The 13,234-nt window shown below is 37.6% G+C and overlaps 2 protein-coding genes across 3 annotated transcripts; both read left to right on the forward strand.

The window, feature by feature from the left end:
• The first annotated feature begins 3,124 nt into the window (after window positions 1–3,124).
• On the forward strand, window positions 3,125–4,962 carry LOC115929945 (EF-hand and coiled-coil domain-containing protein 1-like). Its single transcript, XM_031000111.1, has 2 exons — window positions 3,125–3,629; window positions 4,520–4,962. Exons 1-2 carry the CDS (start codon window positions 3,125–3,127, stop codon window positions 4,960–4,962), a joined length of 948 nt encoding a protein of 315 aa, XP_030855971.1.
• LOC115929960 (EF-hand and coiled-coil domain-containing protein 1-like) lies at window positions 4,414–13,031 on the forward strand. Of its 2 annotated transcripts, XM_031000159.1 has the most exons (5): window positions 4,414–4,958; window positions 7,613–8,402; window positions 10,063–10,221; window positions 11,434–11,524; window positions 12,140–13,031. In XM_031000159.1, exons 2-5 carry the CDS (start codon window positions 8,331–8,333, stop codon window positions 12,400–12,402), a joined length of 585 nt encoding a protein of 194 aa, XP_030856019.1. In that variant the 5' UTR covers window positions 4,414–4,958; window positions 7,613–8,330; the 3' UTR covers window positions 12,403–13,031. The 2 variants fall into 2 exon arrangements, with proteins under 2 accessions (XP_030856019.1, XP_030856018.1); XM_031000158.1 differs by lacking the exon at window positions 4,414–4,958 and having other exon boundaries at window positions 7,254–8,402.
• The last annotated feature ends 203 nt before the right edge of the window (window positions 13,032–13,234 follow it).

Here is a 13,234-nt window from a genome sequence, read left to right on the forward strand (position 1 = left end):
AGTTTATGGTTGAGAAGGGGAAAAAAATCCATTCTCTTTTAGAAAAAAGCTTTCAAATTAAATAATTAACCCTCATTGAGAACTAGTATACATGGCTCGAATGAGAGTCTACCGCTTCGCAAAAGGAATATGATTACACGTAGGCCAATTTTCACAAAATTCCTTTTTATTTGTGAAACAATTTTTCCACTCCAATAAAAACAAAAATCGTCATACACGATCATGATCATGATGAGTAATAAGTCAAATATGTATCAACAAAATAGAAGGTATAATTGGCGGGATATCCAGAAGGATTTTAGTGATAAAAAAAAAACGATTCAAGACCGAGTAGAGCCCTTTTCGTTTATGTGTCTAATCGACCGCCAAAGCCTTTTGTGAAGCACAGGACCGGAATTGACGCAGAGAGCTGTGATTCATTATTCAGACTATACGCGAACGATGGTGTAGCCTTGTGAGTTTCACTTGAATTACAAGGATTGCAGGGGCTGATTTTTTCGTTTTTAACAGTTTTAACGGGATAACAAATTTCAGTCAGCATGGTCACGAAAACTTATTGATGGGTTTCAATCAAGTTAACCGAAGAGGCTAGGATAAAAACGACATTTAGTACACTACTTCAGAAGAACCAGCTCTTCAACCGTATATCTTCTATAATTATTATCAAACAGCGGCAGATCCAGGGTAATTTGATCTCTTTTTAGGAGGTGCTGAGTTATCAAATATATAACTAGGTACACACGCTAATATGTCAACTTGAAGTGATATTCGTGGTTATAAACTTCGAAGTTATCTCGTACATGTAGTTGCAAACAACAACGGAAATTAAAATAATATACAAATAAATTGTCAGAGTAAAGGTCTAAACATAATCATTTACAGGGTAAACACGAGTTGCTAACATTAGTGCAGAATTGGTTTCCAAAAAGATGTCAGAAGTTCTTTACTCAAAATAGCATACACAATTTTTGTTATAACATTTGGTTTATTTCATTTAATTTTAGAACTTGTGCTCTTGCCAAAGAATCCTGTATTAGGCAATTAGTAGTAAGAAAACTTTGGGACGGGATTCCTTTCTCAATGCAATATTATTCATTTATTCATTTATTCCTTGATAAAGGATTAAAAAAACAAGATCAGCAAAGAATTTTCCTACCATGGTGCTCATTATTAAAGAACATACAATAATTAAAAAAAATAATACAGAAATGTTAAGATGCACATTACAATACAAAGAAATATAATAGTATATTGAAAACCTAATAATCGAATTGAGAATATGAGTTAATGTGATCATAAATACAAAACAAAGCTTGAATTTGACGGGGAAAATATGACGCCTGATGATACAAAAACTGATTATTTCCAGCAATTGCAGCGTAAGCCAGGCGCCAATGATGAGGCGATTATCGCGCGGCTAATCGGGCATGCAATACGCAACGTGTACCCGCCTCTGGGAAACCCCAAACGCCGTTATCCCTCTTCCAGTCTTGCCACAAGGGGCTATGTCTGCGAGCCTGGGATGAGTGATAGGTGATGAATTCATCATGAAAGTAACACCTTTGTGTTATATACGGGAGAATAGCATGTGCGTGTGCGCGTGTGTGTAAGTATATGTGTGAAATTCGTCGGAATGGTATTCTATATGCATAGAATGGAATCGCGGGATTAGCAAGCAATAATTACCTTAGTGTATTTAAATCCTAATATTTCTGGCAAGAACCAGACTACACAAAAACGATTGTTTTGTTTTTTTATTTAGCAAGTTAGGTTTTTTAAATTGAAGAATATCGGAATATATATGAATATCATGTTGGGGCAACAAGTAGGATATTTTTCTTGAACATTAGGAAAGTGGGTAAACCGCAGAGTGGGCGATACAAAAATGGTACGAAGAGAGTGTGTGCCTTGTGAGTGGATGTGTGTGTGAGAGAGAGGGAGAGCGGGAGAGGTCGTTTGTAATGCCATGACATGAGAAATGTGAAATTAAGACAAAGAGAAAAGAGTGATAAATGAAAAAGGATAGATACAGAGAGGGAGAGAGATAGAGAGAGAGAGAGAGAGGAGGAGGAGGGAGGGAGAGAGAGAGAGAGATAGATAGAGAGAGAGAGAGAGAGAGAGAGATAGGAGCAGACGAATATAGTGTGACAATGAGAAGGCGAATGCATGAAGAGATGAAGAAGGCAAACTTTAGAGAAAAAAAGATGAAATTAAAAAAAAAAAGAAGAGAGATAGAGCGAGAGATAAAGAGATAGAAAAAGAACGAGAAAAAAAGGAGAACGTGTGAGAGAGAGAGGGAGAGAGAGAGAGAGAGTGAGAGAGAGAAAGAGAAAGAGATGGAAAGAAAGACAGAAGGATTGAGAAAGACAAAAAGTGGGGCGAGTTACAGGGAGAGAGAAAATGCAATCAGAGGTATTGAGAGTGAGATCAGAGAGAGATGATTGGATCGTTGGTATTGGACCAGTTAGTGTCAAGTGAATTCATTCGCTCACCATCCATCGTGCGATACAGATGTCATTTAAGAGGAGGAGTATATATAAAAGATGCTTGCAGACGACGAACACACAACAATCATGAAGAGTGACATTCAATCGACAGTTGAGGTATGTAAGAAAGTTATTTTGAGAAGAATATGGTTTAGAATTAGAAAATAAATATTAAAGGCTTTTTGATGATCAACATTGTGTCCAGAAAGCCCATCACATTTGTAATCTAATTTGGTGATCGAGAAGTACTGGAACGCGGTAATTCGTGACAAAATTGTGTTACATTAGATGTACCCAAAAGTACATGTAGATCTACCTCACTATTCGTCGTTTCCCTATTTAATTTTGAAGCAAAAATAAGCCTCTCATCCACCTACATATCATGTATAGCTACACAAGTCATCACGGGTCATAATCAAAGTTCAGATAATTTTGATATTGTTGTACTCTGGCTCAATTCAAAAATACTATGATCACCAACCATTTGTTGTACCTCCTCTCCCCTCCCCCTTAATAATATTTATTTATATATTTTTTTCTATTTATTTATCTTGTTTTGAAAGAAGCCCCAAAGTGTCATCCTTCCAACCCAACGGTCTCAGTGGTTGACAAGCGCGTTGTCGCACGCTTATAACCGGATGTATCAAGAAGCCAGCATCAACAATGAGATCGTTGTCCTCTCAACCGGCATTGACCAGTACATCCAAGAAGTCTTCTTTCACCTTGGCAACCGAAATCGCATCATTGGTACAAATAGAGATGATGCTGAGCCAGAAACTATTTCATCGGATGATTTTAAGAACCTCTGCCTGCTTCTGGGAGCAGACGACGACAGCGTGAATGAGGAGAGTGGACTCGAAGGCCATGATGACGGGATTGAATTCCAAGATTTCCACTCGCGGCTGATCGATATGTTCGCCGAGATCAACGATGAGGACTGCAAGGTGGAGGATGAAGGGAAGAGAAGAGGAGACCAGAACAGATGGAGAAGTGATGATGAGATGGTTGAAGCTGGCATCAACGTTCCTGATAGACAGGGGTTGGTGTTACGTCAGATGTGCACAGAATGCTTCCAATACCGATCCGTCTTGGAAGTATTTCACTCTGTACTCTACAAGCAGGGAAAAACACCCATTTTCAAAGGTTAGTAAGAAAAATTATTCTTCGTTACCTTGACTAATAAAATACCATAAACAGATATTTAAAAAACACTTTGAAAACCTGTTTTGTTTAACAGTGAGGTAAAACAAAAATCAACCTTACTTATTATACTCATCAAGAACGTTACCACATGTCATTTATTGTGTACGTGCAGTACTTTTACCTATTATGAGGGTATGGATATGTGTTTGTGTTCCCGACATTACTCATAGCCAGTGACGTACGCAGGATTTTTTTTCAAGGGGGAAGTTTTATAATTGGATTGCATCATTAATGTGACCTCGCGAAATATATATATATATTTGTTGCCAATTTCGTGAAAAAATATCTAGCGGCGAATCAGCCAGCCGGCGAATAACCGGGGGGGGGGGCTGGGGGAGGGGAGGTAAGGAGCATTACTTTTCTTCTCGGCGGGGAGGAGGGGGGGGGGGGTGGGGGTCGAGAAAAAAGAAGAAAAAAAGCTTTTTGAACTTTTTTTTGGCCGGGGGGGGGGGGGTTCGGGCCTCCTGCCCCCTCCTGCATCTGCCACTGACAGAAAGATTAAAGGGGTGTTTAGTCCCCAAAACACCCCTTCCCCTGCGTTCGGCCCCTGACAGCTGCCACGTAATATACAAAATGAAAGACAGAGGCATCAACACGTTTAAACCTACTAGATGATACTTACGGTCAAGCTTGATAAAAAAACAGAGAAGCAATTTCTACTAATTAAAAAAAATACTTCAAAATACTCAATGAGACAGATAATCTTTTTGCATGCTCATTTTTTTTTTTTACCATAGTGTCACAGACTCCCCCAACTATTGCATCATATTCAACTCTCTTTACATTCTGGTTAAATAACACATATTTTTTCCACAATACTTCGTTCATAGATGGAGACAACAGAGAACACTTAGATATCCACACAGCGAACAACTCCGAGCGAGAAGACAGCATGAGTATTTTGGCGGGAAACGAGGAGGTGGCAATTCTACGAGCAGAGAACAACTGTCTGCGAGAAGTTGTAGAAGACATGCGAAGAGCTCTGCAGTCATGTGATGCAAAATGTCTCGCTTTGCTTGTTGAGATTAAGAAATTTCACCAAAGCAATGGAAATCATCTACTCATTGATAATTACAATAAACAAAAGATGGGTCTCGGCTCCGGTGAGACCGAGTCGACAAGAGTTGTCAAACTTGTAAAAGAAATCAACATGTTGCGAGAGAACAGGGATAAACAGCTCGAGGAGGCTATTCTATTCACACAACACCTCGAGGCCGAACTCTGGCAAGAAAGGCAGAAGAATGAGGTTACGGAAAAATGCGACAAAGGGTAAGAAAAACAATTACATCTCACATTTACATCTGCATATGTAACATTTGCATTGGTCTGAATCAAGCAATGGAATCATTACAACTCCCCCTAAATCATAAAACCATCGATATTTTTTGTTGTTGTAAATAATTCCTTAAATAAGAGCATTTGTAAATTTTTATTTAGTTACCATCATCATTATTATGAGCTGAACTGAATTAAACATAAGATAAATAAAGAGAAATATTACTTGAGAATTTTTTGTTGAAAGTGTGAATTATCTCGAAATCTAAAGATACTCTCTCTTAAGAGACTAATCTACAAAAGAAACGTCAATATCATTGTTTTAATTTAGATTTGGCAGTAATGTCAATACTTTGCCCCTAGCTTTATATATAAGCGACGCAGTCATAGCCACTCCATATTCTTTGCCTAATGCTATTTCTTAATGTCTTCTTTGACACTCAAGTTAATCATGCACCTTTAAAATGCAAAGGTGCTTCTACGGCGCCACCATAAATCTCTAACTAATATTAAATTTATTTAATCCTGTGAGGTTGTTATTTTGATCTTTCTGGACTCCTAGGATAAGCTTTTGATTAAATTTGCCAAAGTCCCATAACCGCCTCTGCATGCTGCAGAGTTCGTTGACTTTCCACTCCTATTGGGGGGTTTAGCAAAGTTGACTTCATCAAAATTTCATCCACGTGTAAATCTCTATCTTCGGAATGGAATGTTGGTTTCGAAACGAGGACAAAAGCAAAGACAACAAGTACCAAAAGGTGGAATAAAAGTACAACTTACCAATCTGCTGTCATGCAGTAACCATTATTATTATTGTCTTACTTTGTCAGGCGCGGATCCAGGATTTCTTAGGGGGGGGGGGGGTGAGGGTAGTGAGCACTATTTTTTTATTATTTTTTTTGCCGGGGGTGCCCCCTGTGCCCCCTAGATCCGCCACTGTTTGTGCAGAATCACCAAATAAATGATAGGTGTTAATACACAATTGACGCTTTGACATGAACAAATGTACCTTGTAATTTTTAGGAAAACAAATATGCAAGTTATCTCCTGATTTATTAGTATGGTTTCCTGATTACATGAAACATATTCTGTGCAAAAAGATTTGATGTTATCTGACATATCACTAATTAATGATTCAGGTATTGAATTACGCATACGCAGTTAAATACTACAGCCACGTGTAGAAGAGAATTCTTCAAGTATTGAAGAGATATCTTTCTTCGTAGACAGTGCGAATGTAAATACAAATGTTGTCCAGTAGATATCAGGTTCCTTAACGTCTTCAGTGCTTAAAACCTTTTTGGTCTTCCTATTGGTAACTTGTAATTGTGTGGCTTTGATTATATCAAGAATAAAGTAAGTGCCATCAATTAGAATATGCCTATCTACAACCCAAGTGGGACCTTGTGTCTAAAAATAGGAAAAAATGCTTCCAAATTTGACTGAATCCGTGGCGTGTGAGTCCCCGAGTTGTTTGCTAGTTAGATAAGGGCACATTCACAGCTCACTGTTCTCTTGGGATGTGCGGTGTCGTATGGAAACGGAAGGGTTGATTTAGGGTTAATTTGGCGAAGAGCATTATTCACAGAGCGATACATTTAATCCCGTACATCTTATTTTGCATTCTGGGATGAGGTGTGATTTGAGGGGTGTCAATCTCCAAACCTCCACTTAAAGAGTCATTGCAAAGATTTACGGGGTTCAAGTCGAGGTTAACATAATAGAGAACCAATTCAGTTCCAAAGTAATTAGGTATTGAAAACAGTTTCAAACGCCATTTTACTTTTGAGAAATAAAGATCGATTTTTATTGTTACTTTTCTTAATATTTGACATTTTGGTTATATGAGTAGGCCCTATACAGTAATCAATATGCGCAATCAGAGAGGTAGGCATTATACTTTGACATGTTCAAGAAATTAGTAATAATAACATTAAGACGATCGCAAAGACGTTTGGCATATACACCGAGGGCTAAATGAAGAGCATTTGCCATCACTCATTGGCATGTGCGAACATTACAGGCGTATTGGTAATCCAATCATAGCCAAAGCATCTAAAGTGATCGCGGCAGGGACTCGAACCCCGTACCTTGTGATCCACTATTCGATGGTTTCTATAAAGTAAAAAAAATGGTATGGTATGGTATGGTATATTTTATTTATTCACGGCTAAAAACAAAAATACAATTGTGCCCGCATTCAGCAAAAGCTGTTTTTCAACGAGGCCTTGATTACATATAATTAGAACAGAATATAAAACAATGAAAATACAATTTACAAACAAATATGCAAGTTATAATAAGTGAACATATTTACAGAAATTTAAGTACAAAATAGAATCATAGTGACAAAGTGATGGGAAAAAAAATATCTACGAGATGAAAGAAGTGAGCAAATATCTTGAATTTTACTAATCTCAATGTTGTAAGATTTAAAAACATTATGATTCTGATATCGTTGGGTAGGGTATTAAAATGTTTTGATGCATGGTATAATGGACTTTGTTGAAGAAAATTTGTGTGAGGTCTTGGAAGGGGGATTTGTGAATTTGCATAACGCAACATATAGCGTAATGTGCATTCCTCCCCTAACGAGGTTGGTCTAAGCCTTCTTAGAAATTAAATTGTGTTCCAAATTATATTTTCAGAGTAGACACAACTTCAACTCATGGGACATATCTTCACGAAACCGTTAATCCGAATGCAGCCTCGGAAGATGAAGGAGGGGCGAGTCCAAGCAGCGAAGGGCAACCTGGGTCTAGTAGTGAGTCTACATCAGAATCTGATGACGATAGCATTATAACAAGTAAGATTAAATGAGTATGAATGAAGTATCATGTTAATTTTAAGAAGTTTTACCAATACATTTGGCGTGTTAGAGCCAGTGTCATTTATACAAGGGGCCGGGTACTTGAAAAGAAGATTATGCGACCCCCTTTCCACAACGTCACTCACTCTATTGCCTTGGCTCTCATATTTCATCGACATAATATTTCCGATGCCCCCCCTCCCCCCATCGAGACCACTGCCCCTTAATAATTGGACCCACACTATACGTCATCATGTAGGCCTACAAGCCTACAAGCCTAAATAGTCAGTTCTAATGGGATTTAGTATGAGGAATGCGAGACTTTGATATTATTTGATCAACAAGTTCAGTGTTATCATTAATAAAAGAATTTGTCACTATTTAAAAAAATTTCTTTCCAGTTTACATTATAATTTCGTGCTACCGTCAATCGACCAATAAAATCAATCACACTTTCCATCTTTACAGGTATACCATCTGGAGACTGGTGCTTCCCCTACTCTGGCGATGACTACTCACCTGTGACCCGGGTCAACATTACCAATTTAGAGATTGAAATGAAAGAGCTCAAGGAGACACTACGACAGGTGGAATTCGAAAGAGATACAGCGCTAGAGAGATCCCATCAGGTAATGATTTTAATTTTAATTGAGCTAAATCCGTACGAAGCTAGTAAGCAAATGTAAGCATAGAAGGACAAATTAATAAGTTTAAAAGGGGTTAATATAAGATTATACATAATACTTTATTGTAAATTTATAGCAGTTATATTACAACAAATAAAAGCAAGCAAAGAGAGAGAGAGAGAGAGAGAGAGAGAGAGCGAAAGAGCGAGAGAAGGAGAGAGGGAGGGGAGAGGAGAAGGAGAAAAGGATGATAAAAGGGGTGGGGCACAGACAAACGAGAGAGAGAGTCAGTGAAATAAATAACGAGAAAGGAGCAGCAGAGAGATAACAAGAACAAGTAAAAGAAAGAGAGAAGAAGACAGTTTGAGAAAGAAAAAGAATGGGAGAAGGTTTGAATGATATGCACACGCACACCCACGCGCACACATATTCACACACACCAACACACATATAAATATATAGAGAGGGATAGAGAGGGATAGAGAGGGATAGAGAGAGAGAGAGAGAAAGGGGGGGGGGTTAACATAAGGCATGAACCCATGAAAGTTCTATGTTTGGAAGGATTTTCCGTTTGTTTGCTTCTTTTTTTATAGAGAAAAAAATGCATCTTGAATTGGTTTTGCACAAAGCAAAATGTCCAGAAACAAGCTTTATTCTAAAGTATTTACATCTAGATTTGTAGCCAGTATTATTGAATAACATAATGAAGGCGACAAAGTAAACAGCGAACCATTATCAGAGAGAGAGAGAGGGGGAGAGATAGATAGATAGAGAGAGAGAGAGAGAGAGAGAGAGGATGATATGATTGGTACACCAACTAATTATATTCTCTAATAATTAGCCTCGCCTCTATCTCCACTTTATACGGGTAAATCTAGCCCCGGGCGATTGATCTAATAATGATATGAATACATGGAATCTGGATACGTTGTGTGAATTCAGTGATACCACTAATATGTGATTATGGTCTCCAGCACGGGTTTGTTTTCTAGTTCGTATCCTCAAGGCAAATATGAGTCAGGTAAGGCAGGCTTTCATTCGGAGAGTATTAGCCTCAAGATAACAATAACCGCTTGTTTGCCATCGGAAACCCCCTCGGATCATATCCAGAGCGAGACCCAGGGATGGATGACTAACCGTCAATGCCCGTTCAGCGGACACTACCGAGAGGAATTCAGAATGCAATTTTCTGGTTAACTTATTCTATTTCATGAAGGATTCTTGTACACCTCATTTCACGTGCCTCTCGAGGTAAACAAATATTGTTGATTGAAAAATAACGATAAAGTATAGGCAGTATTTAAAAGTTATTGTTCTATTATCAAAAGGATATTAAGCGAAAGGTAAATGCACTTGCATTTGATTACAAACAATCACAGAAAAGAATAGTAGACTAGGATTTTTTATTTTGTGTTGACAGGTTAACTTCAAACCAAATACTTTTTAAAAAAAGACGAAATAAAAGACAAAACAAAAACTGAACGAAACAAGGCAAAATTAAAACAACAAAGTGAAACAAATGGAAACAAAACAAATTAAATCTAAATAAGACCAAAACAAAATCATACACACACCCTCACATACACACGAACACACACACACACATACAAAATAAAAACAGAACTAAAGAACATTCGCTATTGATTTTCTCTTTGCATTAAAGTTGGCGATTGATCTTGATGTCGAAAGCCGTGGTCGTAAGCTAGATCGACGTCGTTATCTAGACGACATAACTTCCTTGGAATCTGACAGGGTCCGCTTATCGACGATGGAAGAAGAATTAGGTGATGTCATCGTTCTGATCATGCACCTTCGAGACATGGTGAGTGATGGTCGCTGACTACGGCATTCAGACCACAAAGTCATGAGTGGGAGAAGCCGAGTAGGAGGAAAGACGGTCAATGATAATGATGATATTGATGATTATCATGATGATATGACGAAGATGTGATGATGATGATAGGAATAATAGTAATAACAATAGTGATAAGAGTAGTAGTAGTAGTAGTAGTAGTAGTAGTAGTAGGAGTAGTACTACTACTGAATTATTTATTTTAAAAACGTAAATATTATGATCTCTCCCTGTCCCTGCATTCAATCATTCCAACACTATCAAAGCAGAAATGGATACCGATGAACATAATCTGTGCTGAAAAGACATCACCTGCAATAATGTAGGACGAGGTGGTGGTGGTGATGGGGCAGTGGCATTGGCTCAAACTATAGTGTAGCTCTTCTTTGAAGGGCCATACAATAAATACTTAGTGAAACTTGCTATGGGATACAAGAAAGGGGATGCCAAGATAATTGACTGAACCAATGTCTTGGGAGAATGCCGCCCTTCTCTTTTTACCGATTTCTGAATACGCCACTGGGGGTATACACAGCTAAGTACATGGTTTAAAATCAATGATAGTTCAAATCAATTATTGATAGTTAACACAATTTATGCAAACCTGCCTGATTTGCACTTTGATTTTATCTAAGGCTTAAGCATTTTTGATCAATTCAATTTTTGCGAGTTTTCGATATTAGCCATTGCTCCTTCAAGTGTAATATATTGCCTATACATGTAATGCTATCTAAAGGAATAGACCCTCCCCCGTAATTTCAGTTAAAAAATCATGCATATAAAATGTTCATGATATTCAAATTTTTGAGGGTATTTTCTAAGTGTGTGTTTTTTTGTATCCGAACTGTATAAACCCCCTTTTCCGTTTGATATCTCCACATGACTCAAACTAGTTTGATGTGGAGAACAGCAATAAATGAAATAAATAGAAAATGGTTACGTGTGCAACAGCTATCATTTTCCTATTTTGGTTCGAAGGAAAATTTTGGACATCAGTGAAAGGCTCAACTCATTTGCTATAACACTATAATTACAATCATTATGAGATCTTATAACATGCGTGATTGACTGTTGTTTGTAATTGACCACTCAATAATGATATTGACAATGACATACACTGAAGTATGGAATAAGCAGAATCCCATTAGGAATCTACATCTCCCTTTATTTTCACGTTAACAGAATTTTTCAAAGCGGTCAGTCGGGAAAATTCTCTTCGACGCAATCAGCGAGAGCAACTTTCATTCGGGAATGGAAGCACAGGACAAACTAGGTATGATTTCAGTTAAACTATATTGATGACAATGATATGATGATATTGGTTATTTATATAGCGCACATATCCACCATGCGAGGTGCTCAAGGCGCTCCAACGTTACTCCTGCTCCGCTAGACAGCCGATTGCGACGCTCACAGCATTCAAGGAATTTTGTTTGGTAAAACCCATGAAAAGGAAAAAGGAAAAAGAAAGGAGCAAGAGTAGGAGGAAAGGAAGAAGAAGAAGAAAAAGAAGAAGAAGAAGAAGAAGAAGTAGAAAAAAGAAAAAAGAAGAAGGAGAAGAAGAGAAGAGAAGAGAAGGGATAGAATGGGGAAATAGAGAACGGTGGGAGGGAAAGGGAGAGAAAAGGAGCAAGCAAAGATGTAATGAAGGGAATAAATATCGAGATAGAAAGACATAATATTATAGGACGAGAGAGAGAAAGAGAGAGAGAGAGAGAGAGAGAGAGAAGGAGAAAGAAAGAGAGAGAGAGGGATGCGAAGTGAATGAAAGACATGTATAATATAAAGGTATATAAACGGTAATTATATAAAATTCGATTATTGGAATCGGCGGTTGAAACATTATACATTCTGTCGCAATAAGTAATCATTTTTTTCTTCTTATCAGGAAATACAACTGTAAACTTCATTCACAGCCTACACCAGGAGCTTCTCCACTGTGACGTCATATCAACGAATGGTAACCTGAACCCATCTCAGGCATCCACTACCATTGGAAGCAACCTGCCTGCAAAGAATGGCGTATCCTTGAGAACGCACTTTTACCAGTTCAACGGCGACGAAAATATACAGGAAGATTGCGACCCCCCGAAAAGACCTAGCGGCTTTCCAGTCGACTTGATAAAGAGTGGATTTGAAATGAAATGTTGAAATTCCAATCATTGTTAATGAGAAGGTGTAGATAATATATTGTGATTGCATTTGTTAAGAATGTCATTTGTAGCAGAATTCTAAATCATTATGTTGTCATTTTCTTCCGTATCAATCTATTCCTTCTATGCCTTGGGCTGATGCAGCAGCCTTCTAAATGATGGCCCACATACACAAATGCAGTGAAATAACTTGTAAAAAAACTATGTTACTTATTGTCCATCTGCTTCATTTTACCATACATAGTAAGCTTACAGGGTGTATTAGAAAGAAAAAAAACATTGTCTCTGACTTCATTCAAAGTTTTGTTTGTTTCAGTTTTGTCAGAGCACGTGAAGCTGTTTGTTTCACCAATCTCTATATCCATCTCAATATTTTGAATAAACTTCTCTTCTATTTAGTACAACTGATTATATCTTTAAATTACATGATCATTCAGGTACACTAGTCATATTGGTCTTGTCAGCAAGCTTTACGATTTGTTAATATCCTAATAATGACTTTGTATTGGTGGCTGAAGTAGTAATGGATTTGTCTTTTTGTAATGTTGTAAATACATCAAATTTACCTCCTAGTCCATATATTGGCACCTTAAAGGGACTTGGTAACATTGTTCAGATGATAAATAGTGGTGCTAAGGTAGTGACTTCAATGCTAGATGTACAATTAAAGATAATCTGACAATTTGAGTGGAAACGGACCATTATTCATGGTACAAATTGGGAGAAACTGATCTGATCGATTCCTTAATTCTCCCAACTATATTATTACAATTTAATTACATTTTAGGTGAATGGAAATCTCACAAAGCAATAAATGGCTCTACATTCCA

Source organism: Strongylocentrotus purpuratus, unplaced genomic scaffold (assembly GCF_000002235.5).
Source record: "Strongylocentrotus purpuratus isolate Spur 01 unplaced genomic scaffold, Spur_5.0 spur5_scaffold_6, whole genome shotgun sequence".
In the NCBI taxonomy this organism is placed as follows: domain Eukaryota; kingdom Metazoa; phylum Echinodermata; class Echinoidea; order Camarodonta; family Strongylocentrotidae; genus Strongylocentrotus; species Strongylocentrotus purpuratus.

Bases quoted from the DNA above. Each gene is read 5' to 3' on its own strand.
- LOC115929945 (XM_031000111.1), top strand. From the start codon at position 3,125: ATGTATCAAGAAGCCAGCATCAACAATGAGATCGTTGTCCTCTCAACC. The intron at 3,630-4,519 runs GTTAGTAAGAAA...CTTCGTTCATAG, and splicing joins AAAAACACCCATTTTCAAAG to ATGGAGACAACAGAGAACAC.
- LOC115929960 (XM_031000159.1), top strand. From the start codon at position 8,331: ATGAAAGAGCTCAAGGAGACACTACGACAGGTGGAATTCGAAAGAGAT. The intron at 10,222-11,433 runs GTGAGTGATGGT...TCACGTTAACAG, and splicing joins TCATGCACCTTCGAGACATG to AATTTTTCAAAGCGGTCAGT. The intron at 11,525-12,139 runs GTATGATTTCAG...TCTTCTTATCAG, and splicing joins GGAAGCACAGGACAAACTAG to GAAATACAACTGTAAACTTC.